The 26,707-nt window shown below is 48.3% G+C and overlaps 4 protein-coding genes across 4 annotated transcripts; 3 read left to right on the top strand and 1 right to left on the bottom strand.

The window, feature by feature from the left end:
* Positions 1-2,201: 2,201 nt before the first annotated feature.
* Positions 2,202-2,461, top strand: PtA15_3A67 (uncharacterized protein; the record flags this gene model as incomplete). Its single annotated transcript, XM_053167671.1, has 2 exons — positions 2,202-2,385; positions 2,442-2,461. 2 exons carry the CDS (start codon positions 2,202-2,204, stop codon positions 2,459-2,461), a joined length of 204 nt encoding a protein of 67 aa, XP_053018258.1.
* Positions 2,462-6,222: 3,761 nt separating this feature from the next.
* On the bottom strand, positions 6,223-6,468 carry PtA15_3A66 (uncharacterized protein; the record flags this gene model as incomplete). Its single annotated transcript, XM_053167660.1, has 2 exons — positions 6,223-6,227; positions 6,288-6,468. The coding sequence occupies 2 exons, from the start codon at positions 6,466-6,468 to the stop codon at positions 6,223-6,225; spliced, it is 186 nt and encodes a 61-aa protein (XP_053018257.1).
* Positions 6,469-11,115: 4,647 nt separating this feature from the next.
* PtA15_3A65 (uncharacterized protein) lies at positions 11,116-11,369 on the top strand (the record flags this gene model as incomplete). The annotated part of the gene is made up of 2 exons (XM_053167649.1): positions 11,116-11,212; positions 11,308-11,369. 2 exons carry the CDS (start codon positions 11,116-11,118, stop codon positions 11,367-11,369), a joined length of 159 nt encoding a protein of 52 aa, XP_053018256.1.
* Positions 11,370-25,191: 13,822 nt separating this feature from the next.
* On the top strand, positions 25,192-26,470 carry PtA15_3A64 (uncharacterized protein; the record flags this gene model as incomplete). Its single annotated transcript, XM_053167638.1, has 5 exons — positions 25,192-25,316; positions 25,376-25,535; positions 25,935-26,040; positions 26,118-26,212; positions 26,426-26,470. 5 exons carry the CDS (start codon positions 25,192-25,194, stop codon positions 26,468-26,470), a joined length of 531 nt encoding a protein of 176 aa, XP_053018255.1.
* Between the last annotated feature and the right edge of the window lie 237 nt (positions 26,471-26,707).

Below are 26,707 nucleotides of genomic sequence, written 5' to 3'. Positions count from 1 at the left end.
CTTGATTTCAGTAGCTGTAAGTAGTGTGGTCAATTGATCACTGATTCTGGACGCTAAGAGCATGATTTGATTCTAGGTTGAACATGCTTCAAGGCTTCCCCGATGCGAGACGACACCCTACGGCTTGAGGCAGAGTCCCAAGACGCGTTTTCAACTACGGGTAAACAATTGGAAGCCGTCTGCAAGAGCCAGACAACACCATAGGAAGAAAGCTCTAGTGGTATCCCAAGATGCAGTTTGTGGCCTCTTGAATGCTTCTCCTCTCCTTCAGGGTCCAGCATTAGCCTCTTCAACCTTATCGATTATCTCCCCACTCAACTCCCTGGACATGTACCATCTCTCATCTTCCCCTTGTCGGGCTTTAAAATATGACTGCTTGCTCTTGAGTTGATTCCAAACTTCACATTAGGTGTCTAGGAGCAGCGCTTGGCTTTTGTCACTACACGCTTAGAACTCTCCCATACCTGGGGCACAGAGAGCGCCAAAAATGAAAGCGTTGCTTCATTCCGTGATGAAGAAATCCATTTACGTATGAAGAGGATCTACACGCACAATGAGCAATTGAGATGGAGAGGAAAAAGAGGGAAGTCCCCTAGTATAGATTGGAGCAATAAGTGAGAGAGTGGTGAACCAGGAATTTGAAAACATCTTACAGCAGGGGAGAAGTAGTATTTCGAGGACTATTGTTCATAAGACATACTGAAGAGTTATATGCCAGTTATTTGCGCGTCAGCGTGTGGAAGAAGAAACGGAGAAGTGGGGTTCCAGGCCTGCCATTGATTGAGGAAATCATGAGCAATGGCCTCGGCAAGATCGAACCAAGTTGGGACTTTCACCTCGGCAAGGGGGCAGATCTTCTCCTTAGATTGAAAGACGGGACGGAAAATCTGGACAAGATATGCAGAAAGATTTTTCCATATTGGCTCTTCAGCTGTGTGTGGTGCAGTCGAGTGCTGTCGGATGATGGACATTGCTTGGAGGAATGACATGCATGTAGAGTTCCCAGAAATGTGGTGGTCCTTCGAAGTGATGAAGAGCCCGCGGACTCCAGCAAGCACAAAATACACCAGGGGTTGAAAATTCTGTTTTTTTTGATACTTTTGGAGGTGATGGACAGCGTCTTCTGATTTTTGGGCCAGGTCTGATCGGGCCGCCGGGACTGGAGTCAACGTTTCTGGTGTGATGTTCACGGCGGTTTTGGCGCACTGTGCTCGGAGGTGTGCCTTCTTCTGAGCTGATGTCAACGGTGCTTTGCTGAGGAAGTGGGTCTGGAAAATGATGTACGCCATCAATACATCAATGATGACATTCCGGAATTCGTGAAGGACATCGACAGAGTGAAAACGCTGTGCCGGGGGTGGGGAAGGATCCTGACTCTCCTGAGGCGGGTCAAAGCTGGAAGAGGCGTTCTTCAAACCATCAAGATAGGCAAGAGCTTCGACGCCATGAGTGATTTCATCCTCTGCTTGATTGGAGCACGGTGAAGGTGGTCGGAAGAGATCGTCAGCCATCAGTTCAACCAAAGCCGCAATGATCCTGGCCCAGTCGGCGTGTAATTGTTGAGGAGGGTGGAGAAGTCGGTAAAGGCCGCGCACAATGGTGGATTCAGGATGTGGGGTTTTTGTGACAGTTGGGATAAAAGAACCCGGTCGGAGGTCATTGGACTTGTCACCAAAACCGGTGAGCTTGGGGAAGTCGATAAGGTCCGGGCAATACCATTGCTCCCCTGTAGAAGGCGACAAGAACTTCTCGGCTGGGATAGGCACCTTGTCAGTTGTGAGGACTGGGAACAGGGAAGGAGATACACTCACCAAGCGACGTAATTGTTTGAATCCATATTTCATATGAGCAGGGTGTACGGCGCAGATGAAATGTCGGGCGTGCTGGAGTTGTTGGGTGCATAGCCCTTGCACGATTCTGGAGCAAGGGGGAAAGTGAGGTCCAAGTTTTCTGATACTTCGTCCAGGATGGTTTGGAGCCGCTAAACTCGTGGTGAATCGCAACCACCTGCGCACGTACAGCGTCGGACTTAAGGATTGTAAGCTTCCCAGATTGACGGGGCGTAGACGACGAGGCTGACTGGTTTTCGCTGGGGTTGGAGTTTGACGTGGTGGAGTCGTGGTTAGGTGTAGCCAAGGATTGAGCGCTGAGGTCCGGAGTAGGGGGATGGAACAGTGGCGGACCATTGGCCAGACCTGACGATGGTCCAGAAGATTTTGGGAGCTGAGGGCTGTCAGCCGCATTTGACGGTGCTACCGGGTCATCCGGACAATCAGATTCAACTTGAGTGGGACCAGGAGACTGAGCAGGAGCTGCATTTTTCTGAGCAGAACCTTCAGCGTGATCGAGAAGAGGTGATGGTCTATTGCCAGCCGGCTCCCATGGGTTGTCAACGGGCTCAGTGGCGCTAGAATTGGCCGCTAATGGCCCTCCATGGGCAGATGTGCTCGAGGACGGATGACCAGCTGGAAGTCGGCTGAGTTGGCCGTCGGTCACGGCTGGAGGTTGGCCAGGTCCTTCGGAGGTAGGGTTGGTGTTGGGGCCCTTCGTGAGCAGATCAACCGGCTTCACAGTACTGGGTTTTGTGGAACGTTTGCGGGTACTTCGTTTACATAGCTGAGGGGCTGTGTGAGGGGTGGAAGGTGACTGATTGGACAGATTTTGGATCTTGATGTCCTCTTCTTCAGGGATAACACCAGTTTCCTCCCATTCTTGGTAGCACACAGGAGAGTAAGTATATGGAACATGGCATGAGCAGCGAATACGCGAGGCTCACTTTTTTTGCTGGTGGTAAGTGAAGCGGCTAGTTCTTCGGCTTTGCGTTTGCAGTTGCGAGGAAGCTTGAGGACAAGAATTTGGGCAGCTGATCGCGTGGCTGCATCAATCAATCTGCCAAATTCTTCTGCTGTGATCTCCTGGACTTCTGTCCGGAGAACCGATTCTTGAGGATTAAGTGAGGCTAGGGCAGGGGAAGATGCATTCTGAAGGACGAATTCGTTGAAAGATGGTGGCTGGTGTGGCTTTGGTATGAAGTTGTGCTGAAGGTCCTGTTTGGCTGGGAGAAATATGATGAATTAGCATGGCGATCGGTCGTCTGGTGCAAGATGCAAGGTGGGAGAAGACTGACTTGGAGGGGGAGTGGAGGCGGACGGATCAGAGTCCATACGAGATGGTGAGTTGTTGGGAGCAGGATCGTTCAGGAAGGGAGGGATATCCATCATCGAATCCCTAGAGAAGAGTGAGTGGAGATGGGAGCAACGGTAAAATTTTGGAGAATAGATGGGGGGAATGATTGCAGTGACCAACTATTTATGTGTATCAAGTGGCTGGTGGCCTTTGTGCTCGACCAGACTTCAGAGCCTTTGTGAGCCTGGTTTGACCTTCTAGCCTTTGGCGCGGATGGCCTTTGACTGAGTCTGCAGCCTGCACAGAGCCAGATGCATCATCAACTTTCACATCTCGAACTGCTGATGACTTCATCTGCTGACATTGAGGCATGTGAGTATCACATTGGGATGATGTCACACTACTGACAACAGAATAGAGCTTAAGGATACACATCCGCCTCTGTATCTGTGAGCATGCTTGGACTGAGGTGGGGATGACGAAGGGCAAGGGCAGATGTTTGTGGAGATGATGTTAAGTGCAGCTTGCGCCATAGTGTGCATATTATTGGTTGCAAGGTTGAGTTGGTGATGTCTAGGCGGGCGTTTTGGGGGTGAGTCAATGGTGAATTTGAGGTGAAGGTGGCATGCATAAGTGGGGGATAAGACTGGATCAGATTTTCTGCATCTATATTCCCCCGCCCAGGTGTGGTGCCAAACGTGAGAGAAGGAATGAAGTGTAACTGGGTGGTTGGTCAGCGTGCAGTTAGGAGCAGACAAACAAGCGGGGGTTATAATCTCAGTGCGTGTGTCACCCGGGGAAGACCATCACCACCATGCACGCGCGGCAGATATGAGTGTAGGTGGGTGTTAACAATCAGCAGGTGAGCAGCCTTGGTGACTACAACACAAGATGTATTTGTGTATATAAACATGTAATAGGAATATCAGGATAGGAGAGGTGCAAGTGCCGCGGGCCTGGCCAGAGGAGTGAGGAGGTATTTGTCCACCCTGACGTTCGGCCAAACGTCAGGGTGGACATTCACCTGCGTGCCCAGTGATCTGTCACAATGTCACAATTGTGACACCCATACCGACCTGATGTGAATTTGGACATCGTCAACTAACAGGGCGAGCAACGAGGACACATTGGTTCAAGGTTGCGTGTGGAGGCGAGAGGAAAGAAGTCTCCTCTAGTAGCATTGACAAGTGTACACACAGCTGGGAACAAGGCGAAATGTCCACCGTCATGTTTGGCCGAACATGACGGTGGACATTTCGCGACCACTCACCCTTGGGCTGTCCACCCTCATGTTCGGCCGAACATGACGGTGGACATTTCAGCTCAGTTGACGCTGGGTCTATGATATTGCAATGGACATTGACATGACCGTACTGTCAGCTGGCTCACAGGGATTTCACACCAGCATTCAGGCAAAAGAGTCAAACACCTCTCTCTAGAGCATGACTTATGGTCACACTTGAAGCCCCATGGGAGCCATCGCACATTGTACCACCCCGGTTCCGTCCACATATGTACTAAGGAGTCACCGTGAGGGTTGGTTGACGTCATGTCAATCTTTGGCCATTTGACATGGATAACGCTAGGACTAACAGAGACATAGGGAAAATCTAGTAATGGGTTCAGGAGCAACAATCAACCATCCACGTGCATTGAAGCGTCTCCACCGGTGGGTGTTGGCTGGCCGCCAGTGCCTCCCCCGCCTGTTGCATGGGCATCCGATCCAGTTCCGCCGCCTGGAGCTGCCGCGGTCAAGCCAGACGCCGAGGGTCCAGGTTGCAGGTTGCAACTCAGTTGCATCTTCTGCGCAATCAAATCGAGACCCATGGCAGGCACTTTTGATAAGGTGTCCCGCTCGAAAGAAGTGAGCCGAGACAAGTAGGCTTTGGCGTAAGAATCCAATGGGAGATTGCGCGGGACACCGACCATTCCTTTAGTTGTCTTGAAGTTACGGGCGGACCGACCATAGAGTTTGAGATTGGCAGCAATAGTTTTGTGATGTTCCGCCTCCGTGATGACCATCTTGTCGAGACTGTGCAGGATTGTCGTGAGCTCGGCGCTGCGCCAGTCCGGGATGAGTGAAACAGGGGCCCGGTCACCGCCGGCATCTTCGATATCGGAGCCGCAAGCTTTATCCTCCACAATCCGGGCGAGTTGAATATCAGTCTTGTACATTTTGTCCGCGATTGTGCAGCGGTTTTTGTGGATCTAGAAGACGACATTTGGACATCAATTAGGAAAGCTTTTTATCTTTCATTCTGCTGGGCAGAATTTGGTGTGGCAAGGCTTACCCTGTTCTTCCATCGCTTACATTGGTCCTTCGTAGCCTTCGTGTTTTTGAGTTTTTCATACTCGGCAACTTCCGTGTTGCCAAAATCGTTCAGTTCACGCGCCTTGGTCTTGAGCCATCGTTGTATGAGTGCGGGCGCTTGACCAGCCTTGGACTCATCGAGGGGCTGGGTGCGGCGAATCCAGTCAACTGCTCTTGTTGCGAGAACCTCAATAACAGCTGAGTTCCACGCAGAGGTGCGGCCCGTATGCACCGCATCCCATTCAAACGTGACTGTAGATATTCCTGCCAAAGCAAAGGCTCGCTCGACATCGGCTTGGGTTTGAAAACTTATTGGCTTCGATAAGTTGCCAGGACCCTTGCGGACGGCTGCAGTGAACCGTGGCAAGACGATGTTCCGGCGGATTTCTTTTTTGGCACTGGCAACGTAGTAGTTGACCTCGGCGGCGGGTCTTCCATGGAGAGCCTCGCGTACTCTTTCAAGCTGTGCGACTATCACACCGCTCCTCTCCTCAATCCAATATAGGTCCCGGAGTTCTTTTTCGGTTGGCGTAACCGGATAGTCTTGAGGCTTATCTGGATTGCCAAGAAAGAATTTCACAAAACCCTGGATACTGCGAGACAGAACATCGTGGTGCGCTGCAAGAGCTCCCTTTCCCGCGATCCCTCTGACTCGGTGCCCCGATTGTTTCTTGTCTTCGGCCTCTTCAGCCAAAATTCGTGCTTTCCTCGCATTGGCGACCACAAACTCGGGGCCCAGCCGCTCATCATCATCGCCAGTAGGTGGGCCCTGACCCTCTGCGCCCCTAGTCTGACCTGCAACAGGACAAGTGTCAGCGGTCGGCAAATGAAGTCCTCCAGCAGGACCCACATTTGCCTGCAGTATCCGTTTGCATCGCCGCATCGGCAGCTGAAGATCCCCCTTGTGCTATGAATTTTGGCACTAGCTTATCCACCAGATCGGAGATCCATGACTGGTCGCCTCCAGAAGGAGCGGGAACACTACCCTCTGGTCCTGGGTCCTCGGGGCGATTTGGAGGATTCGAGTTCATGATGAAAATGGTTAGATGGGTCTCTGATGCGAAATCCCACGCAAAGCCCTAATATTGAGCAATGATGAAGGTTTTTGTGGTTGTAACAAGGAGCACTGGGATAGGATTTGGTATTTCTCAACACAAAGTCGGAGCCAAGAACGGGGAACAAGAGTCAAGTATGCTAGTGGGAAGTTGGTCAGACATGAGACATAACTTCACAATTCAGACACAATTCAGACAGGCCGCTCTTCAATATTCCCCCTTTCTCAGGATTTCTTCTGGATGCCTTTGGTACCACACAAAGGCCAATGTTTATGCCATCTGCAATGGTGCCCTCGTAATAATCTGCCCACCTCCTCTGAAGCCTGCTGTGCAGTTTACCACCTCCCCTTTGATCCATCCCAAAGTTTAATCATCCGCCAGGCCTTCCCACCCCTACGTAATGCCCAAACACGCCAAACCAGCTCACTCAGCAACACACCAACCCTCAGCAACATTACTCAGAAAAAGCACTTACTGCAGTACGTAAGCCCACCGCACTGATGGTTTCGACGGCAAATCCAAAGGTGCCAGCAGCATGCCGCATGACAGCAACATGGCCAATGATACAGTCACTCGCAATCACCGTTGTCCCGTCAAATTTTGCCTTCACCAAGCGGCAGTTGAGATCCGGATAATCTCCATATGGATCCTCAGACCGCTGTAGCTCTTCAAATGGCTTCACCACAAGCCATGTTTGTCCCGGTGTTTTGTTTGATCAGAAGATATTTTCTACCTCACCAAACCTTTGATCCTTGCCTAGGTAAAACTTGACAAAGCTGTTTCCTTGATGATGCTGGTTCCTGGTGAATGTCTTCCGGTCGGCTTGAAAGCTTGGGACTATTTCTACTGTGGAGTCCAAAATGCGGTCAGCATGACCCGTCGTCGCCGTGGGTGTTGTCCCATCCCTCTGTGCCACAGCGCGTTTCCACTTCTGAAATAAAGGCGGCTCCAGCACGAATGTTGAAGGACTCCCCCTTAACTCCAACTCCTCCGCTGCCCCAGTTTGATATGTTGTGTCATTCTGCATCGAGCGGAGGGTAGAATTGATATGCCACTTGTTTATCAATGTCTTTGGTAGTTCGTCTGCACATCCAAAGTGACAAATTGTCAGCAAATTTGTTCAGACCCCACACCCGGTAGCCACAGAGAACACCCACCGATGTGGTGGTTTGTGGGGAGCCTCTGTAACATCCCGTTAACTCTCTCTTGGGCCCACGCTGGAGTCGAGCGAGGAGGGCCAAACCTCCTGATCACTTCTGAGAAGTGCTGCGTCAGATGCAAGTTAGGCTTGCTTGATTTTGAGGGCCATCCATCCTGCAGACACCTTTGGTACTTCAATATCAAACCGTCCAGTTCTCCGAGGTGTTGCACACTGATTTCCGGCAGAGTTAGGAAGTGTGCCACTTGAGATAGTGTGGCAGTAGATTCTAACAGAAAAGAAATTCTTCTTCTGGTCGTTGTGGAGGCGGCCACTTTGTGAGATTGGACCCAGAGCGGAATGAGGGCAATGGTGTAGTACACCTTGTACAAGATTAGCCATTTGGCGGCCTTCAGTGAACTGTGGATTGCTACACCCAAATTTTGGGGCACCCTATCTATCCAAGACGGCAAGATGGTGTGTAGAATCGTGCAACGGACAACATCCAATTCTTCTGGCGACAGTTGGGGGCAATTGGGTGCATCAACTGGCAAAATCGCCTGGATCCGTCGCGCGATGACAGTATCACCACTCCCAGCATCCTCATCCGATTCAGTTGTCTCCTCCTCCTCAGATGCATGGTACAGTGATTTCTTCCGCACTCGCAGCGCATAGGAATGAGTGGATGAAGATCCCGAGCCAGATAGAGGCACCGCTTGTGATTCCGCCTCTGTTGAGGAACCCGATCGCGGCGCTTTTGTCCCCCTGCCTGCGGAGCTCCCCCCACCGCCGGATGTATTAGTTTGACGGGTTTGTTTGACAGGCTTTTCGGCAGAAGTAGCCTCTGTGATAGAATCCTCCCGCTTTTGTTTTCCCTTAGCCCCACTAGACCCTTTGGGCTTGCCAGAAAAAGGATGCTCTTCATGAGACTTGTTGTTCTGCCACGCTTCGTCTAGCTCTTGAATTGACTTGAGTTGGGCCCCTGCTGCCGGCAAGTTCAAGAACCGCATGCTGTGATCTTTCAGGTCACCCAGGGCCAACGCGTGCATCACCTCAATCGAAGAGTATCGAACAGGTTTCCAATACAGTAGCCCGTTCAGGACACTCCACCTTGCGCCATGCTTCTTCGCAAATTTCTTCCGCTTGGTCCAGTTTTGAATTTTACGCCACGCAGTCGCTTGCTTCAGGTGCTCCTCGTCTGTTCTTGGGGGAAATTTTGCTGTATCCATTTCGTGCAGGTTGTGCTTGCTGAGCAGACAAAAGGAACAAAATAGCAGTGCGGCGTGACTTCCAAATCCGTTGGTCTTGCGCAGGGCCCGGAGATCTGCAATAAGTGGGAATACAGCTGCGCGGACTGTTCTACTGGTGGGATGAAGGCTTGTGGATTCAAAGTAAACACCTTTCCAAAACTCTTGCAGCTCCTCAACCAAAGGGCGTAATAGGTGGTTGATCTGTTTGAGCTTTGGTTCCTGGGGTCCAGGAATTATGCCAAAAAGAAATATGTTCTCCACCTTGTATCTTAGGGTTGCAGGGAGATTTAGGCAAACCAAAATTATGGCCCCAACAGTTGTGTGCTTGCCGAGATTCGAACTTCCTCCTGGGATAAACCAGTCAAGATACAGGCTGAAGACCAGGTTCCCAGAGTGTTCTGTGTATCTTCCTGTCCCGTCATCTGAATTGCCAAATTCTTGCCAAACCCGCCCGTGCCATACGTCTCCCATTGGTTCTTCAGCGGACCAGTTGACTGCAGCAAGACTTCAAATGGAGGTTGGGCGAGCCGGCTCTTCAACCATGATTTGAGCGAGACATATGTGAATGTGCGAGCTGGGACCTCTTGTTGACTGTTATTCACCTTGTAGAGAGCTTTGTCGCATGTCGGATTCAGCTTCTTGGACTTAGCCCACTTGCAATAGCCTTGCCTAGGCGACAGAAAAGGCTCTGTGCATTGTTGTGGATGGTTACCAGGCTTGGATTGGGTTGGGTACAGCGCAAAGCACTTCTTGCAGCATACACGTGTTGTCAGTTGCGGATTGAGGCCAAGGCGGTGGAATACAGCTTCTTGAGTCTTTGGGATCTGCGCAAGGATGGTGGTTGGATCAATTGTCGTCGAATACTTTAAGCTCCAAATTTGCGCCAGAAGAACAACATTTTCCCTTGCGGCCTTCAAGAATTTGACAGCACCATCTCTACTCAGCCGGTTGGAGAAGACGGCAGATGCCGCTTGCATCATCACCTGCTTGGAAAAAGCTTCTTCCAGCACAAGTTCTTTCGGTTCGGCACGAATTACTTCAACAGCTTCGGATCCGGAGGCTATTGGAACAGTCTGCTAATTGTCCATCAGTCTATACAGAACAGGCTGCGCATCATGTGGAAAAATGTCTTTACTCACAGTGCTCTGATTTCCTGATTTGTCAGAAGATTTTTGATTAGCCACGCTGTGGTTGGACTGACTAACGTTGAGTTTCATCTGATGATTCTGGAATGCGCGCTTTGACAAAACCCTTCCTGGAACGATTCCTTGACTTCCCTCTTCATGTTGGGCTTTGTTGCAGCCATGATGTTCACAGAGACAAACATATGCCTTCCGGTTGGCCGTCGGAAGCTCAATTATCTTGATACAGTAATGATTGTCAAGCGTCCCGGAGAATCAGAAGGTGATATGTGTGTGATCAGCTGGATTGGTGATATTCTGTCCTACGTCTGAAGCTGGAGGAGTCCTCAGAATTTCTGGCGCCCGCTCTAGCTCCAATCATTGGCAGTAACATGTTTTGGACACTACATCCCCATGTGCACTGTGGCAGAAGTGTCACGCAACTGTTGAATTTTTTCACTGGCCCCGTACACGCCATTTTTTGGCACACAGGTGATTGACCAAGTACCCAATCGGCCAAAACTCACGCGACCTCTGAGAAGAGTTGATGCACTTGTGTCACCTGCTGCTTGCGCGGTTCGTCCGCCTCTGTGGTCAATTCCCATACACACCCATCTTAACTCCCACTGCACGCACTCCCTGCAACAATCAAGCCCTGCGGAGCCCATGACACACCGCTCTTCAAGACTAACACATATCAGTTCTCCATTCCTTGACGCCAGTCACAATGCTAGATTCCTCAGTTGCTCTTGGTCATAGGTTTCCCCCACGCACTCACACTGTTTATTTTGACAATTCATCCTTGTTAATTCGGCTATCCACCTTGACATCATGCAGAACCATGCTTCATTCACCAAATTACAACTGCAGTGGATAAAGGAAAAACAAAACCTTGTGGAAACCAAGATGTCACACGTCGTGAAGCAGCCAGATGAAAATTCCAACCTGGATGTCCAACAACAATTGGCCTACAGATTTCAGGCCAAGTTGCAGGCCGACGCTTATGACCTGAAGATCCCCAAATGGGCGGTTCCAGATGTGAATGCTGCATGGAACGCTATAAGAAACCGCGAGGGAAAGGGTGAGTGTCTCTTGCGCAAGGATCCTTAAAGAAATGCTCATTCTCCTCCATCTCGCCGTGCTTCCAGGGCCACTCAACCTGATGTCTCCAGCATCCGCACAAGGATCTACCACTGGAAAAGGCATCCTTGGTGCAACTTTGCAAAAATGAATGGCTAGGGTCAGTGTGGCTTACTTCGTGCTATGGGGATGAAATTGGTCACTGAGTCCATGGAAATCTTCATAGGAGCGACACCACAGAGGACTTGGTTCATCGTCGATATAGCCGTGCATCTTTCACCATTCTGATGCCCCTCATCAAATGTGATGCTGAAACATGCAACCACTCATCTCGCACATCACACTATGTTATCCTAGCCTACATTTCTCAGCACTCTCAGGAAAATCACTAGCTTCTACTGACTCACTTTTGACCCTTGTTACGGATCCTGCATGACCCAGGTTGATCCAGTGCAACTGGCCTGATTTGGTGGAGCTTGTGACATTGAGTGCACACACATCCAATCTTACAAACGGTTCTGACATCAGAATACCAATTGGATGGTAGACTCTTGCCTCCACAGTGGTTAGCAGGCATCACCACCCACCAGAGCTGTCTGTGCTTTCAAGTATAATGATTTGGCTTGGGACCTCCAGAAAAAAGGAGATGGTCGGAAGCAAATATGATCCATCACAGAGAATGTGTGTGGATTGTGATGAGTGGTGTATGGGGCTACTCACGCCGAATGTTTGTGCTCAGCTGAGGAGGCCACACCGGTCTTCATTGAGGGATAACCATTGGTGTTGTATCTAGGCCCGCCTTGCCTCGGGCAGATGTCCACCCTGATGTTCGGCTGAACATCAGGGTGGACATGCCTGCAGAAGATTAGTGTCCACAGGCTGTTCCACTAAAGACAGCCGTGGAGCCCTGGGACCCTCATTAAACGGCAAAAATTGGTGAGGTGCACGCTAAACCTCGATGTCCACCCTTATGTTCAGCCAAACATGAGGGTGGACATCCTTGAGGCCCGCAGCTGCGTTAAATCCCCACCCCATGCAGTCTAGCGCGATCCAAACAAGCAAGGTGACACCACTATTGTTGACTCATCCAAACTTTGGTTCCAACTTCCCCCTTTCAGCTTGAACCACCTTTGTCGGCTTGACTGGGGATCCCACAACCTACAATACTTAAAGACAACTTCTGTGGCTCTTGACCACCTCAATCCGCCCCCGGGTTTGAATCACCTGTCGCAATGTCATCGTCGAAGCCCAATTTCTTTGATGGTAAACCACCAACCGGTGTCAGCAAAATCAATCAGATATACTCCTCAATTCTCCCCAACTCCAAGTCACCTACAGCTCGGAGCATGGCGGCCTTCACGCGAACTCTCCTCAACTTGACCACCTCTCCCAAGAAACCAATCTCAAACGATTGGCAGCTGCGCCCCTCGCCCCACGACTTTCATGTTGGTTCCCACCTGCCTGATTCAATCCTGATCCACCCCATCAACCCCATTCCTTCGGAAGCACTCCTCAGCAAATCTCAGACTGTTGATTCTATATTCTGAAGTATTTTTCTTCACGACTTGTCAATCTCTCACTTCCCGGGATCCACATTCTCATGGGATCATCCCTGGGACTCGCACTGGAACCAGCTATTTGCGAAGTTTATCTTGAAGCATTGGTGGAATGCGTACAATGCAGGTGCATTCAAAGTTTTCTTCATGGATCCGGTCAAAGCTCGCAGCAGATCTATTCAACATGGACTTCTCCATCGTTGGTTCATCGGGCGGCAGGACGGTCTCAGGCTTGGCCAATTTTCACCTGAGCGGAAATTGAAGAAGAAACAATCTGAATCCAAAGCTAAAATTTGGATGCAGGTTGGCATTTTATCTTCGGCTCATTTTACTCTGCATACTGATCCCTCTGTACCTATTGATTCCAAAACCCAGCTTCAGCAACATTGTCAGGAGACTCTCTCTACCCTCCCCGTTCCTTCTGCCGTCCGATCAATATTTGAAAACATCAAAGCTACATCTGAGACCAAAACCTCGGCCCCACGAACCCTTGTCAAGGTGCCCTTGTCGTGGAGATCTGCCGAATTCAGTGAGCTCGCAGCGCGGTTGGACGCAATCTATTCACAAAAGAAGATCACCACCAACGGCCGCATCTATGTACATAACTACATCCTTGAGTCGCGGAGAAAACCCTCCAATTCGGCTCCAGCTCCATCAGACAACTTCAAAAATGTCCCACAAAACCTACCAGCCAACTGCTACTCGCTGCAATACCTTTCTGGTCTATCACACTCTCAAAGAGTACTACTAAACACCCAGGATGATGTCACTTGGCCAAATCTGGCCACTCTATGCTGATAGCGGCAACTTGTGGTGAGTATTCCATTTTCATACAATAAGGTTTGTCATCAGTAGCTGAGCACATTCGTATTCCTTGTTTCCTCCTCTCGGCACACTGAGCCTTTAGTTATACTCCTCATCTGTCAGACACTGAGACACTAAGTCCATGTGTCTACAATGTATAGTACATGTCTTATAACCTAATGGTTAAAGACTGCTTTAATAATTGACTCATGTACATGAAGTCAAGAGTTCAATTCCCTGTCATTACATTAATTATGTACCTTTTACTCATATGTACTATTATTATGTACTTATTAGATATTTCACATTCTTTTGAATATGTAATTAACCTTATTTCACACTGATTACATAGTTGTACATACAGAGAGAGATAATCTTATCTCTCTGTATTTATCCTGATTAAGCTCAATTTATGTACAAATGGGGAGATTACATACCCATTTGTGTAAATCCCCTTCTGAATTCCGTGATCACTCCTCCTTGGAGTTAAGGATCCTTCAGGACCTTGACTCGAAGGAGGGAGCTGATCCCTGCAATATAAAAAGGGAGGTCTCTCCCCTGTAGAGATTCTCCCACCAAGATTATTGCCATACAAACCCGTGTACCTTACTGAAAATACAGTGAGTGGGGTTTATACATAATCTACTAACCTTTTCTTCCCTTACAGCCTTATCTTCTCTTCGTGTATCCTTCCCCTAGGTACAGGTGTTATTATCACACCTGTAACCTAGAAGATAAGTGAGATTACTCCTTATACCGCAACGGCGCTTGGCTGATTTTCGCCGCGTCCCCTTACTTACGTAAAGGGTGCCAGTCCCTCCGCCTCTCGGCGTCGAGTTGGACTTTCTTCCACTGGCTTTTAGCTATAGTGTGACCCTAAACTTGCTTCCACTACTTTACCGCCGCGGACCGCAACCAAAAATCCCATCAGCACCGAGTCACATAAGAGACCGGCGCTGACATCATCAGTAATGACCACAATGCTGCATGGTGAAGATAGGACGCTCACATTGCCAATTCTCCTTTTTGCCTCTGTACTTGATAAATATTCATCTCCAGGCTACCATGTGTATAATATCTATAGACACAAATTGTATTTTGCTGGCCCAAACAGTACAACCTATCGATGGCTTGCAATTCACATGCGGGATTCCAACCCCGTTCCTATAATGTCATCAGGGCTCTCAGCCAGTGGGACCTCTGGCAGGAAAGGGGCTGACTTGCCATCATGTATACATTCTGAGCACAGCGCAAGTCGATTCCCACTCCCGCTGCTTGTATAGACGCCAGAAGCACATTGCAGCTGTCAAGGCTTCGAAAGGTGTTGAGGTTATCATCACGCTTTCGCACGTTTAAATCGCCCGTGAGCCAAGTGAATCCAATCTGATTCTCCTCCAGAGCTCGCCCAATTCTTGAGTGCAAGAAAATTAGAACACACCATCATGAGTGTATGTGCCATATTTTGTCTGCTTACATCTGCAAAAATCCAACAAAGCTGGAGAAAAACACTGCCTTTGGCCGTCCAATCCCTCGAACCCCCTGCAAGAATTCTTGCAGACTTGAAATCAAGTGGACAACCTTGCCTGAATCTTGCCATCGCCATGTTGGTTGGATTGGCAGCTCCGCACGCGCAAAAATTGGGTGGTTGCAGAATTGGCGAAGCATTGTTAACTGTTGGAAAAACTCTGAAGGGTCCCACTGCTCTCCGGCCGCACGCAGTCTCCCAAAAGTGCTGATGAATCTGGCATGCAACTCCCGTAACGATGACTCCCACGAAGGGCTAGATTGGACCACTACAGCGTGTTCAACTTTCTCGGGGAGATTCAAAAGAAAATCCTTTGTTCTCCTCAGGCAGATCGAGGTCATCAATTGGGTTAGACTTTTGATGGCCTCTGGTGCCCCAACCTTCATCCTTGGAATAAGGCACCTTTGCCAGATGATTTCATTATCCCACGGCGCAATCCTCAACGTAGTGATCAAACTTTGAAGGTCTGTTAGTTGATTTTGTACTGGAGTGCCCGTCAAACAAAGCAAAAATTGAGACTGAAGTTGCCGTATGTTCCGGGTGCGGTTCGAGCTAGGATTCCTCATCAAGCTGTAATCTGCATCAGCCGGTAGTTCCTTGTGAGCAAAAAGGTTTTGGCGGACTGTCCCACTCACTGTGCTTCATCAAAGACAATTCTGAACCAGCACAGATTCAGGGATTCCACGGTGAGCTGGTTCCCAACTAATCTATTCCCACTCTCCCCAATCATCTTGTATGTTGTCAGAACAACCAGAGATGATTGGAGGTCTTGACGAGTGAGATTTTTCTGATCAGGTCCGTGGAAAATACAGTAACTGATTGCTTGATCTTTGAAGTGGATGCTAATCTCGTGCTCCCAATTAGACAAGGTTGACAATGGGCAAACAACCAACGTTGCGGCGGATCTATTTACCCAGTCGGCCCAATGATGTTCCACCGCCAAATCGCAAGTAGCCAGGACGTAGGTCAGGGTTGTTAGAATCTTTCCCAGACCCATGTCATCCGCTAAAATAGATCCTCGGGATGGAGTTGACGTTGATTGGTCCATGGGGTTGATCCCGGCCTCCCTCATATAGCTGTGAATCCAAGCATTTGTCGGATGAAGCCACAGAGCCATTCGATCATCACTGGCTGACTCGTTCTTGCGGAGAAACTGCAGCGCAGTCAGCTGATGGGGTTTCAGATTGGTACACATTTGTTGAAGAGCATCCAAGAGCCAACTTTGTTTGGCGGTCGAACCGGCTTCGGGCTGGTGAAAATCAACATGAGGAATTTCAAAGAAAAGGCTCGAATTGTAGTTCCAGATGGGTGTCAGCTCCACCCTTGCAGCTGCAAAAGATGCTTGGACAAGGGCAACATTGTCGGCTCGGCTGAACACGCAACCCCATAGCTCAGGCTGCCTTGCGTGCTGGGTTACTACAAAGGCGCGCACCTTGATGAGTTGCTGATCGGTAGGTTCAATCTTGTGGCTGGTAACTGGAGTCGAACAGGTTGACATGGGCCCTAGCAACGGGCCAAGATGCTGACTTGCTGTCTCGCTGAGATCTCCAATTCACTCCCGGGGTGCGCGCTAAACGTGGACCCGCAGGCAACCTCGTTGCAGGAAGCCAACCTGTGGGAAATCATGAATTATTGGATGGGGCGATGATGAAATTGGAGTAATGAATTGTCCAAGACAGTACGTGCTTGTCATGACAACTGTGGTGGCGGCTTGCCTTAGTTCGGGTCGGAATGGGTGATACGGAGTTGCAAAATTGGTGGTCTTTCTTTGTTGGATCCCCGGCAAACCTGTACCCCACACCTGCAGCGGGCCACATACAGAGCATGTTGTCGTGACTTTGGCCCTGTTATTTTGTTTATCAGCCTATCAACATCCTTCCATGTATATGTGTGCACATACCTTGAAGTTGACATTTTGGGACTAAGAGACATATGTACACACAAGTGCTAGAAATGCAAGCTTCTAGTGGATAGCTCCCACATCCGGGGATCCGGGCCGGCAGAGGAATATAGGAGCGGGTTGAATTTCAGACTCAAGGCTTCTCTAGACTCCAGTCCTCATCTGCCTATGGTTAGTTGTAGCAACATCACACAGGTTTTGTGTAATCTCCTAGACCATTTCAAGGGGTTAACGTGGAGCAGCTTATCCCAATACCACCTGCAATGACACAGGAAAGGCACAACTTTCTCCACACACCTTTTTGTGGATCATTTGAAAGTTGCATCACAATAGGAAAACTGCCACATTCTACAAATCAGGGTCCTGGTTAGTGTGTCGAGGCTGAGTGAGCCAAACTTCTCTCACTGGGGATTCATTAGGATGTGGCCTGCAAACCATAACACATGTCAGATTTCCCTCACTTTATCCTGTGAGGTGGAGGAAGATATTGATAAATTGCCCAGATCAGAGGCATAAAACCGTAACGGTGTTGAATGTTCAAAGCAGTCAATTCAACCCTGACTTATGCATGCGGACTTTCCGCTTGGTGGACTATGATGGGAAGCAACAAAATCACTCCCATTTTCTGCACCAGGATTCACTTCTATGAATCAAATGAATCTTTGCAATCTGCTTCCGCATTCAAATGGTCATGATACATCATGCAATGAACCTTGGCTGAAGGCTGGAACATCGACATCCCTGTGCTGAATGGTGATGACCAAGCTGTGGAGTCCCCCTGGATTATGCCATGCTGCACCAGAACCATTAAAGAAAATTTACTTTACTCAAACCAAAGAATAAAATAGCACTCATATTGGGCAGAAAATATCGCGACATTGGCACACAGTGTTTCCTTACCAGACGGATAAAATAGCTATGCAATTAGGTTGTAATTCAGTTCATCGTCAGATCAGAAGGACCCAGTCATGAGTTCAGGATGGGTGGCAAATAAATTCAAAATTGGATTGTTTTGATGTGGAATGGATTCAACCTGAGATGAACATGTGTGGCAACTGAGCTCAGTGCTGACATTGGACTGCAATCAGACCTGGCAACTGACAAAATTACGGCCTGGCACTCTCTAGAGAGTGCAACACATTCCTCCCTGGTGATACTTGCATAGTCCTGCATGAGCAGACATCAATTTTTAGCAAGGTTTTTAGACTGATTTCGAAATCAGGCTAACGTGAACCCCCCTAATGGGAGAAACCCAGGCGTAAACCACGCGTAGTCACAGCACTTTTCATGTACAGCCTGTTTCAACAATAATAACAATAATAAAACCACTGCCCTCCAAAGCAGATGATCAGCTGCATTCCACCTGGTCATCTGAATTTGGCATGTCTCCAACTATTTTCATCTGGAACACTTCAGCCTCAACTCTCAGTGGACAATAGGCTGAATGTGTATATACCCCATATCCAGCCATCTTTGTGATGACTGTACAAAGCACCCTTTATCCTACCTGAGCTGGGGCATGCCAACAAATAATTTTCTCACGTTTCTTAAAAGGAGCCAAAATTGCATTGAATCATGGCCTGGTGTATGTATGCTACACGGCCCTTGCGCTTGTTGGAGCTGTTTCAAGCACAGCAAATGTAGTTCAAAATTTCCTTAAGCCATTTGAAAAGAAAACTGTAAGAATACAGGCCTAGGGGAGCGACACTCTGCTCACAAAGTGAGGAGAGTGCCGCGAACCGCACCAGCTGCGGAAATTGGTAAGCAAAGCAAACCTCTTTTCGCAGCCCCAGCTACCCGCAAGACTGAGATAAATGAGTGCATCCAATTGATGAAAGCAGGACCAGTCCCCGCGGATAGCAAGATCGAAAAAGCAGGACTAACCTGTCAATCGTTGTTACTGGAAAGATTTACGGAAAACACCAAAGGTGAGTAAATACTTAAGCAAACCAGATAACCAACTAGGCAAAGCTAACAAGCACGCTTCTTCTCATTGTAGGCAAAGCCAACAAGAGCGAGACCCAAGCGCAAACCAACTCAACCCCAAAAGGAGCTGAAGTAGGTAAGGAGCCAGGTCCAAAACAACAGACAGAAGACAAAAAGGAGAAGGGACTAATAGAGAGCCTACGAACATGTAGATAATCTCGGCACCCCCGCCCTAATCCTTTGTCTGAATCAGGCCTAAGAAGGAGCAAACCTCCGGCCAAGTAAGCATGACTTACCAAGGAAGATGAGAACCGTGAGCAGGAGCTAACAGCGTGCTGAAAGCAGATCAATAGCAAGACCTTAGCGTCAAACAGCAAATCACGCTGTTATCAATCTAGCAACCTTTCTCAATCTTAAACCTAAACCAGGTGTTGGCTAAGCAACCTGCTTCCAGGTAAACCTTGCGGCCTTTTAGCCTTTTTATTTCTTTCATTACTATTCTCCAGTAGACAAAAATAGTAGAGATTGTAAGAGAAGAGTAGAGTTTAATGAAATAAAATCTTCCAGTTCTTCCAATTTTCTCAGAAACTACTACAGTCAAAGGTGCTTATCCATCATATAGGAGACATGTGAAAATGGAAAAACTATCCAGAAGGGACCTTTTAGGGCAAAGAGCTCACATTCCCAAAAATTACTCTTCTGCACCAAGCTGATTTGAGTCTCAAAGTCTTTTTTATAGGTATCAATTTACCGTAGCCCTGGCCTTTGCTATGACCATTAATATGAAGCTAGAGAATGTAAAAAGGTACCCAGCACCACCTGCACCCGCCCTGCACCCGCCCTGCACCCGCCCAGCGGTACCGGGTGCCCCTTTTTTGGCAAAAAGCGGTGTGGTACCCAGGTACCGCCCCTGGCAAAAAGCGGTGCGGTACCCAGGTACGGCTTGTCCCTTCCGGCACGCGGCCACCTTTGGCCGGCCATTGAGGGGATCAATTACTCTTCTCAATGGCCGGCAGGGGAGCGTGTCCTCTTCTCAACGCCATCACCAGGAGGGAAAGTGTGGCACTCCCTGGAGAGTGCCAGACCGCATGTTCCTTTGGGAAGACTGTCTGATGTCAAATGTGTGAGCATGTGGCATTCAGGATTCAAATATATTGAACTTTGTTCAACTCAGGCTGATCTTTGATCCACTCCATGGCAAACATGTTGGTAATTGAGTTAAGGGTACCCCCACTTGACGCCTGGTACAACCTGGTATTCTACACTTCGCGGTGTGTTTCAGGAATCAAGTTGAGACCCCCTCCACTCAATGAGTGGGGTTTAAAGTCATTGAGTGAAGATTTCCTCCACTTGATGACTGTTGGACAACCATTGATTCAAGGTTTTGTCCACTCAATGGCCATATCTAAATTACCAGCCACCAAGTGGAGAAATCCTCCACTCAATGACTGGTTTTTAATGTCATTGAGTGGAGGGATTCTCCAATTGATGACTGGTGTGTGTACTAGCTGTTGAGTGGAGGGGTTCCTTACTCAGTGACTGGTTCTACCAGCCATTGAGTGGAGACACCCTCCACTTGATCACAGGTCACTAGCTGGCTGGGAAAATCCCAGATCAGTGACCAGTACTGCATGTTGGTCATTGAGCCGGGGCTCTCCCAGCTTTAAGGACCATATGTACTGTACATAGCGCAAGGAAAGTCCCGGCTTGATGGACAGTATGTACTGTCCATCCTGCTGCACTTTTCCAAGCTGAGTGGCCAGTGTAGACTGCCTAACCCACTCGGAAAGGCTGACTAGATGACCAGCATGTGCTGGTCATCGGGCTAGGGCTTCTCGCTGGATGACAAGTATGTACTGGTCATCGGATTTGAGCTCGGAGAGGCTGCGGATCAATGACCAGGGCATGATGCCTGTCAAGCGCGGCCTCTCCAAACTTGATGGCCAGTTTGTGTTGGCCATCCAGTCGGAGAAGCCCTAGCTCAATGACCAGCAGCTATTGGTAATTGATCTGGGTCTCTCTGAGCTTGGTGGGCGGCGTATACTGTCCACCAGGCTCGGAAAAGCCAAGCTGAATGAACAGTATTTAGTGCACTGTTCATTGAGTTGGGGCTTTCCGAGCTCAATGAACAGCAAACAAGGGTCATCGAGCCCGTGTAAACAAGCAACTCGCCAATGTCCCCTGATGTTTGGCCGAACATGATGGTGGACATAGCAACAAAAAAAAAAACACCCTCCCTGGGGACCCCCGGGGATACAGAGCTGATCGCTGTTGCCCCGCTGCCACCGCAGTTGACTTGTGCCCAGCTTGAAACTCCCGGAACACAAGTTGTTTTGGTGATTTGCAACACATATGAACACCATTTTTGCCGCTCCAAAATGATGATAATTTTGATTGTTCTGGATACAGCAGGTCAAAAGAGCACCATTCATATCTTACACCTGGTGCTAATAATTACCATGTGACAAGAGCAATCAACCCCATTTTTTTTGCACAATGGACATGGAAATGGTGAGAGGTATGATGAAGGCATGCTACCTGGAAAAAAAAAATTGCCCAAAACAGTCAGGGAAAAGGTGTGAAGATGATTGATCTACAAGAAAAATTGTATGACCCATGCTGAGATGTGTGTGGACATTTCAGAATTGACTTTTCACCTCAGAGTTCTCAGGCCAGCTATTGAAATCTTTCTCCTACTGGTTCCAGGATCATCAAAATATTGATGCACCTGTTGATATCCCCCAATCTTCCCCCTTCCCCCTGTGAAGCTTAATAACTTTAACCTCTAGCCGCTGCATTTTTCAATCAGATGGAGGTCAAGTGAGCAAAAATTGTGCAACATGCATTCACATACAAAAGGTGCATGGTCCCAAATGAACAGCTGATGGCATGGCAAAATTTAGCCTGCAAAATTGGACCATCACTTGGTAAACATGGTTGGTGAAAAGGCCTCTTTGATTGTTCACATTTCATATTAGAGGGAGGGAATGCTGGTTACAGAGGTTTTCCCAGCTTTGACACTGTGTGATACTCAAAAAAGAGAAATTTAATTTTACATAACTTTCCTCCCAATAGATGAAGGGAACAGGCATGGCGGAAATATCCCACAAGGATTGATTTACCAGTTAGCTGAGCCTTTGTGGTTGCTATATTTTACAGCTATCTTTCATTATGTGATTTTATGTGGGTTTTGATTGAAAAAAACTCAGCCCAGAAAAATATTCCTTGTCACTTGGTCAAGGATATCTTTGAGCATCAGGATAGTTACATTCTTGGCAAAATATCTTGTGAATTGAAGCTCACATCCAGGATTTTGTTTGATATGAACCAAACAGAAAATTTCAACTAAGATATTTCAATGTGTTGGAATTGAGTTACAGATCATCCCGCAACCACTTCACCTACAGTCACACATCTGTTGGGAAGAAAGTTGAACAAAGAGTTGCAACTCACATCTAACTCACATCAGACCATTTTACTGACAGAATTACGGCCAGGCACTCTCCAAAGAGTGCCACACTTTCCCCCCTGGTGCATCAAGAGGAGTTAAGCATTCCCTGGATGGCATCTAGAGGGGGATGGAATCCCATTGGTGCCATCGAGGGGAGTACAAACTCCCCATGATGGGATCAAGGTGTGTACTCCCCTTGATGTCATTGAGAGGAGTACACCCCCCCCCCCCCCTCGATGTCATTGAGAGGACACACACCCCTCCATCAAGGGGAGTGTGTCCTCTCAATGACAAGGGGAGTGCGTCCTCTCAATGACATTGAGGGGGGTTGTGTACTCCCCTCAATCTCATCAAGAGGGCACCCCACTCAATTCCATCAAGGGGAGTGCACCATCCCCTCAATGACCGATGTAAGACTCAAAAGTGGTAATGAAACCCTTTTGCTGAATGGTGAAGGGTATGATGGAGTTGCAAGCTCTGCCCTTCTGTTATCAGTCAACAAGACCCACCAAGCTCAGCTTGGCAAGTTTTATTAAGTGATAGGTCTGGTCTGTTCCAGATGAAATCTGTTTGACTGGCAACGTGTAAGTGTTTTAATTACTTTGTTATAAGGGTTGAATTGTTGTTATAGGGGTTGATTTATTGTTATAAGGGTTTTAGGATTTGAGTGTGGATGAGTGTTGGGTGACTTGTGAGTTCTGGGTGAGGAACTGGGGAGCAGGCCACTGGGGGTGGAGAGAGCTCCTTTTATAGACAAAAGTGGAGCCCCAAAGGGGCTTGTGGGTTAGGGTTTCAGCTAATCTAGACAACAGGGTGAGGGATTTTAGCTGGTGGGAGTAGATACAAATGATGTCATAACCCCTCAGGGGCGCATGAATGGTGTCAGAATATACAACAGAACATTCTAAACATGCCAGGGGTGCATACATGATGTCAGAATATACAACAGAACATTCTAACGCATGCATGAGGTGACAGTAGACTGCATGAGCTGTCATACTGGGGGAATTATTGTATACACAAAGTCTGAAGCTGCAGAAACAGTGTAAATGATGTCATACTATGTATATAAAGGAGTGTATGTAGTTAATATGTAATGAGTGTAGCCGGACAGGGAGATGTATTTTTGTATCCTGTGATGTTTATATGTGTACTACTGTGAAACTTGGGTTGAGGCAGGTGACAGCTGGGTTCCTGGGGCTGGCCGTGTGATAGGTGTTTGGTGGGGTCCACAGAGGTGTAACTTCTTATCCAGCGGGGTTGTAATGACTGTTCCAGTGGGGAATAGGGGTGAAATTGGCCGTAGACTCCATTTCTGGGGTCCATTTGATGGTATCTTTAGGGCTAGTATGAGTAATTATGTGGCATAGAAAAAACTTTTCATTTTTCCACTTTTCCGTCTACCACACCAAGGGGAATATCTAGAGAGTAGAATACATATCCCCCCCAATTATATCTTCCTTGCAATGCCATAAAGGGGAGTGTTCCCCCCCCTTGTTGTCATTGAGGGGGTGCACTCCTCTCAATGACTGGTCTCTGCCGGCCATCAAGAGGGTAATAAGTCTTCATGCCCTCCCTTTGGGCCTTGGGAGTGAGTTTTGATAAAAAAAAACCAGCTGGTACCCGTGGTACCCGCCTAAAAGACCGCAGTACCCGTCTGGCGGTGCCAGATGCGGTGCCGGGTGCCCGTTTTTCTCAAAAAACGCGCAGGTACCGGCGGTGCAACCAGTACCCGGGTCCATTTTGACATTCTCTATATGAAGCACATATCACTTGTTTTAAAGAGCCCTGTGTTTGCCCATGGACAATTGTATGTAGGAATGTTGCGTGCGCAGGATGTAACTGATTTGTTAGTTGTACAGATGGCCAGTCAAAATTCAGGTGTTGTAAATCACCACATGCAAATTTGAGTCATGAAGGGGGGACAGCTGTCCCCTGTATGAAGTGCGTGACATGGAGGACCTGCCATTTTACAGGTCTCCCTTTCATGCAGATGTCATGTAAGCAACATGGGGCAGATGTCATGTGCGCAGTGACTGTGCAGAGGGGTTCACAGGCCTGTCACTCTCATGACAGCTTCATGACATGTAAAGTTGACAGTTCATGGATGATGGCACGTGCATGTCTGTCATGAGTGGTGACAGGACTGTGCAGCCTGTGTAGTGCAATCATTGAAACATTTTTGCACATGGTGAATTATGGTCTTCAAAATTGCTTATGACACTATTTACATAAAATCATAAAGCCAATTTTGGCTGGGAGATGTCAGCATGCATAAAACTTAAAGTGACATCTGCCAGCCAAAATTGCAGTTTATGATTTTATGTAAAAAAATCTTATGCAATTTTGAACACCATAAATGTAGTCAAAAAATTGTCTTTTCTCAAGACTTTTCATAGTTTGATTACATATTAAGGGGATTGACTTTTTAGACTGATTCTGAAATCAGCAGACAACTGCAGCTTTTGCTTATCCTGAGAAAGCTAAAAGGTTTGGTGGGCAGCTGGCCTACACAGCAGTTGCACATATTAAAGTTTTGGTTGGCAATTTGACGTAAGGGGCCAAGTATTGGTCGGCTTGACTGGTCAGCTACCAGCCCCCGCGTCAGCCGTCAAATTGACAGCCAAATAGCCAGCCCATCCACTGGCACTTGAATTCAGGCAACTTAATGTTAACTTGCCTGTTTCAATTTGCCGACGCTCAGCCCTAACCTGCCCTAACCCAAAAGGGCAGAGGGGGGCCAGATGTACCAAGTCCGCTCATCGGAGGTACAGGCCCTGGCCTCTCACTCATTTTTCGCAAGTCCGCTCATTGGAGGGACACGTCACCCTTGGCCCTCGCTCATTTTTTCAAGTCGGCTCATCGGAGGACATGTCACCCTCCATCACCTCGTCTCCATTAGGTGCTCTAGGGTGCTCTGGCTGGCTCTAAGGAGTTGTCTTCTCAAAATGACCACCCCAATACTTTCTTTTCCAGGCTTCTTTACATCCTTGGCGATCGTCTTGTGGAGTCCCTCCTCGCATCGGCCCAGTTTTTGGATGCAGACTTACAGCTGGCCCGTCAACTCTGTAACGTAAGTATTCTTTTTTCATTGAATGCAATCATCGGCCTCACCTTTGATACCCTGGGAAGCAACCTCAATCGCCAGCAGTGCGAGAACTTGAACCTGGATTGTGGACAGGCCAATGCTCTCCTCCGGATCATCCACAATATCTTAGACATCACCAAGATCAATGGGTGCGTTTATAGTGCATGCTCCTACCCTGAGAGTATCTTCGAGCTTGTTGGCCCAGTACGGCAAGCGCCCCCCTACCCTTGATTTTCCTGGCGTTCTTGAAATCCTGCTGTAGCAAAAGGATTCCAATGCTGATCATAGATTATTTTTTTCATGGGATGTTTGGGTGAATCTGCAGTTGGCCAAGTTGTCAGCATTGCAGGAAAGGTGATCAGTGTGTGTACCCCTATCCACCATCTCCCCACCAATAAGAATAGCAACAATCGTGGGATTGACCAAGCTCATCGCCAGTTATCCCCAGAGTTTATCATAGAGTTGTTGGATGGAGGCCAAGTAACAGTAGGCAACACGTCGGCGAGTCCCCATTCCCTGCCCCCCCCCCCCCCCCCTTACGCTCACATCCATCAATTGTCCTGTCCGCTGGGCTGATCCTTTCTGGAGCAATTGATGCTGTAGGCTTGTGCAACAGAGATAACGGATGAATACATCAAGCCAATCGCTAAAGTAGAGACGGAGAGCCGGGTCAAGGCGCTAGACTGCTCGAACTTCGGCGACAAATACGGTGTGTTGCCCCACCTTTTGTTGCACATCAATTTTGACAGCTAATCGTCTCAAAATGGACGTGTTTGTTGAGGGCAGATCTGAAGCTGGCGCAGGCCGCCGTCGATATCGTCCATAACCCGAACCTGCACCTTCCTGGTAAGGTCATTGTAGAAGTTTACAGGAAGTTTGAGGTGGATTTAGTGCCGGGATGGTGAGTTTTCTATCTTCAACTTTAATCCAGGGACCTCATCGGCAAAGCAAAGAGAAGATAACATGTAATTTTAACAAATGGCTTATATGTTTAATCCTCAAATGTATTTATTGATGGGTGCGTTTATAGTTGCACTCCTCCCCCCCTATATATATGCATGAAGCTGACCTTTTTGTTTTTGGAATGTGCGCAGGGACCAAATGGTGCTCAAACGGTGCACCTTCCTGGTAAAGATTAGACCCTGGGTCTCTTCCCAAAGGCTAAAAAACCAAAAAGCAAGAATAGAAACCATCAAAATATGCAATAATAACCAAGAAAAGTGCCCTGGTGGCCACAAAATCTTGTTCCGAGTGCCCAGCGCGTTGACTGAACAGTGTGGTGTCCCAAGAATCGATAATCAGCTGGCTCTGAGTTGCTGGTGAAGTGATTGGCGGGCATTGGCAGTTTTTTGCCGTCAAACGGTGGCCAAAAGTGC

Source organism: Puccinia triticina, chromosome 3A, assembly GCF_026914185.1.
Source record: "Puccinia triticina chromosome 3A, complete sequence".
NCBI classification, from domain to species: domain Eukaryota; kingdom Fungi; phylum Basidiomycota; class Pucciniomycetes; order Pucciniales; family Pucciniaceae; genus Puccinia; species Puccinia triticina.
The sequence above is the reverse complement of the archived record's forward strand: the minus strand, read 5'-3'. Positions and strand labels throughout refer to the sequence as shown.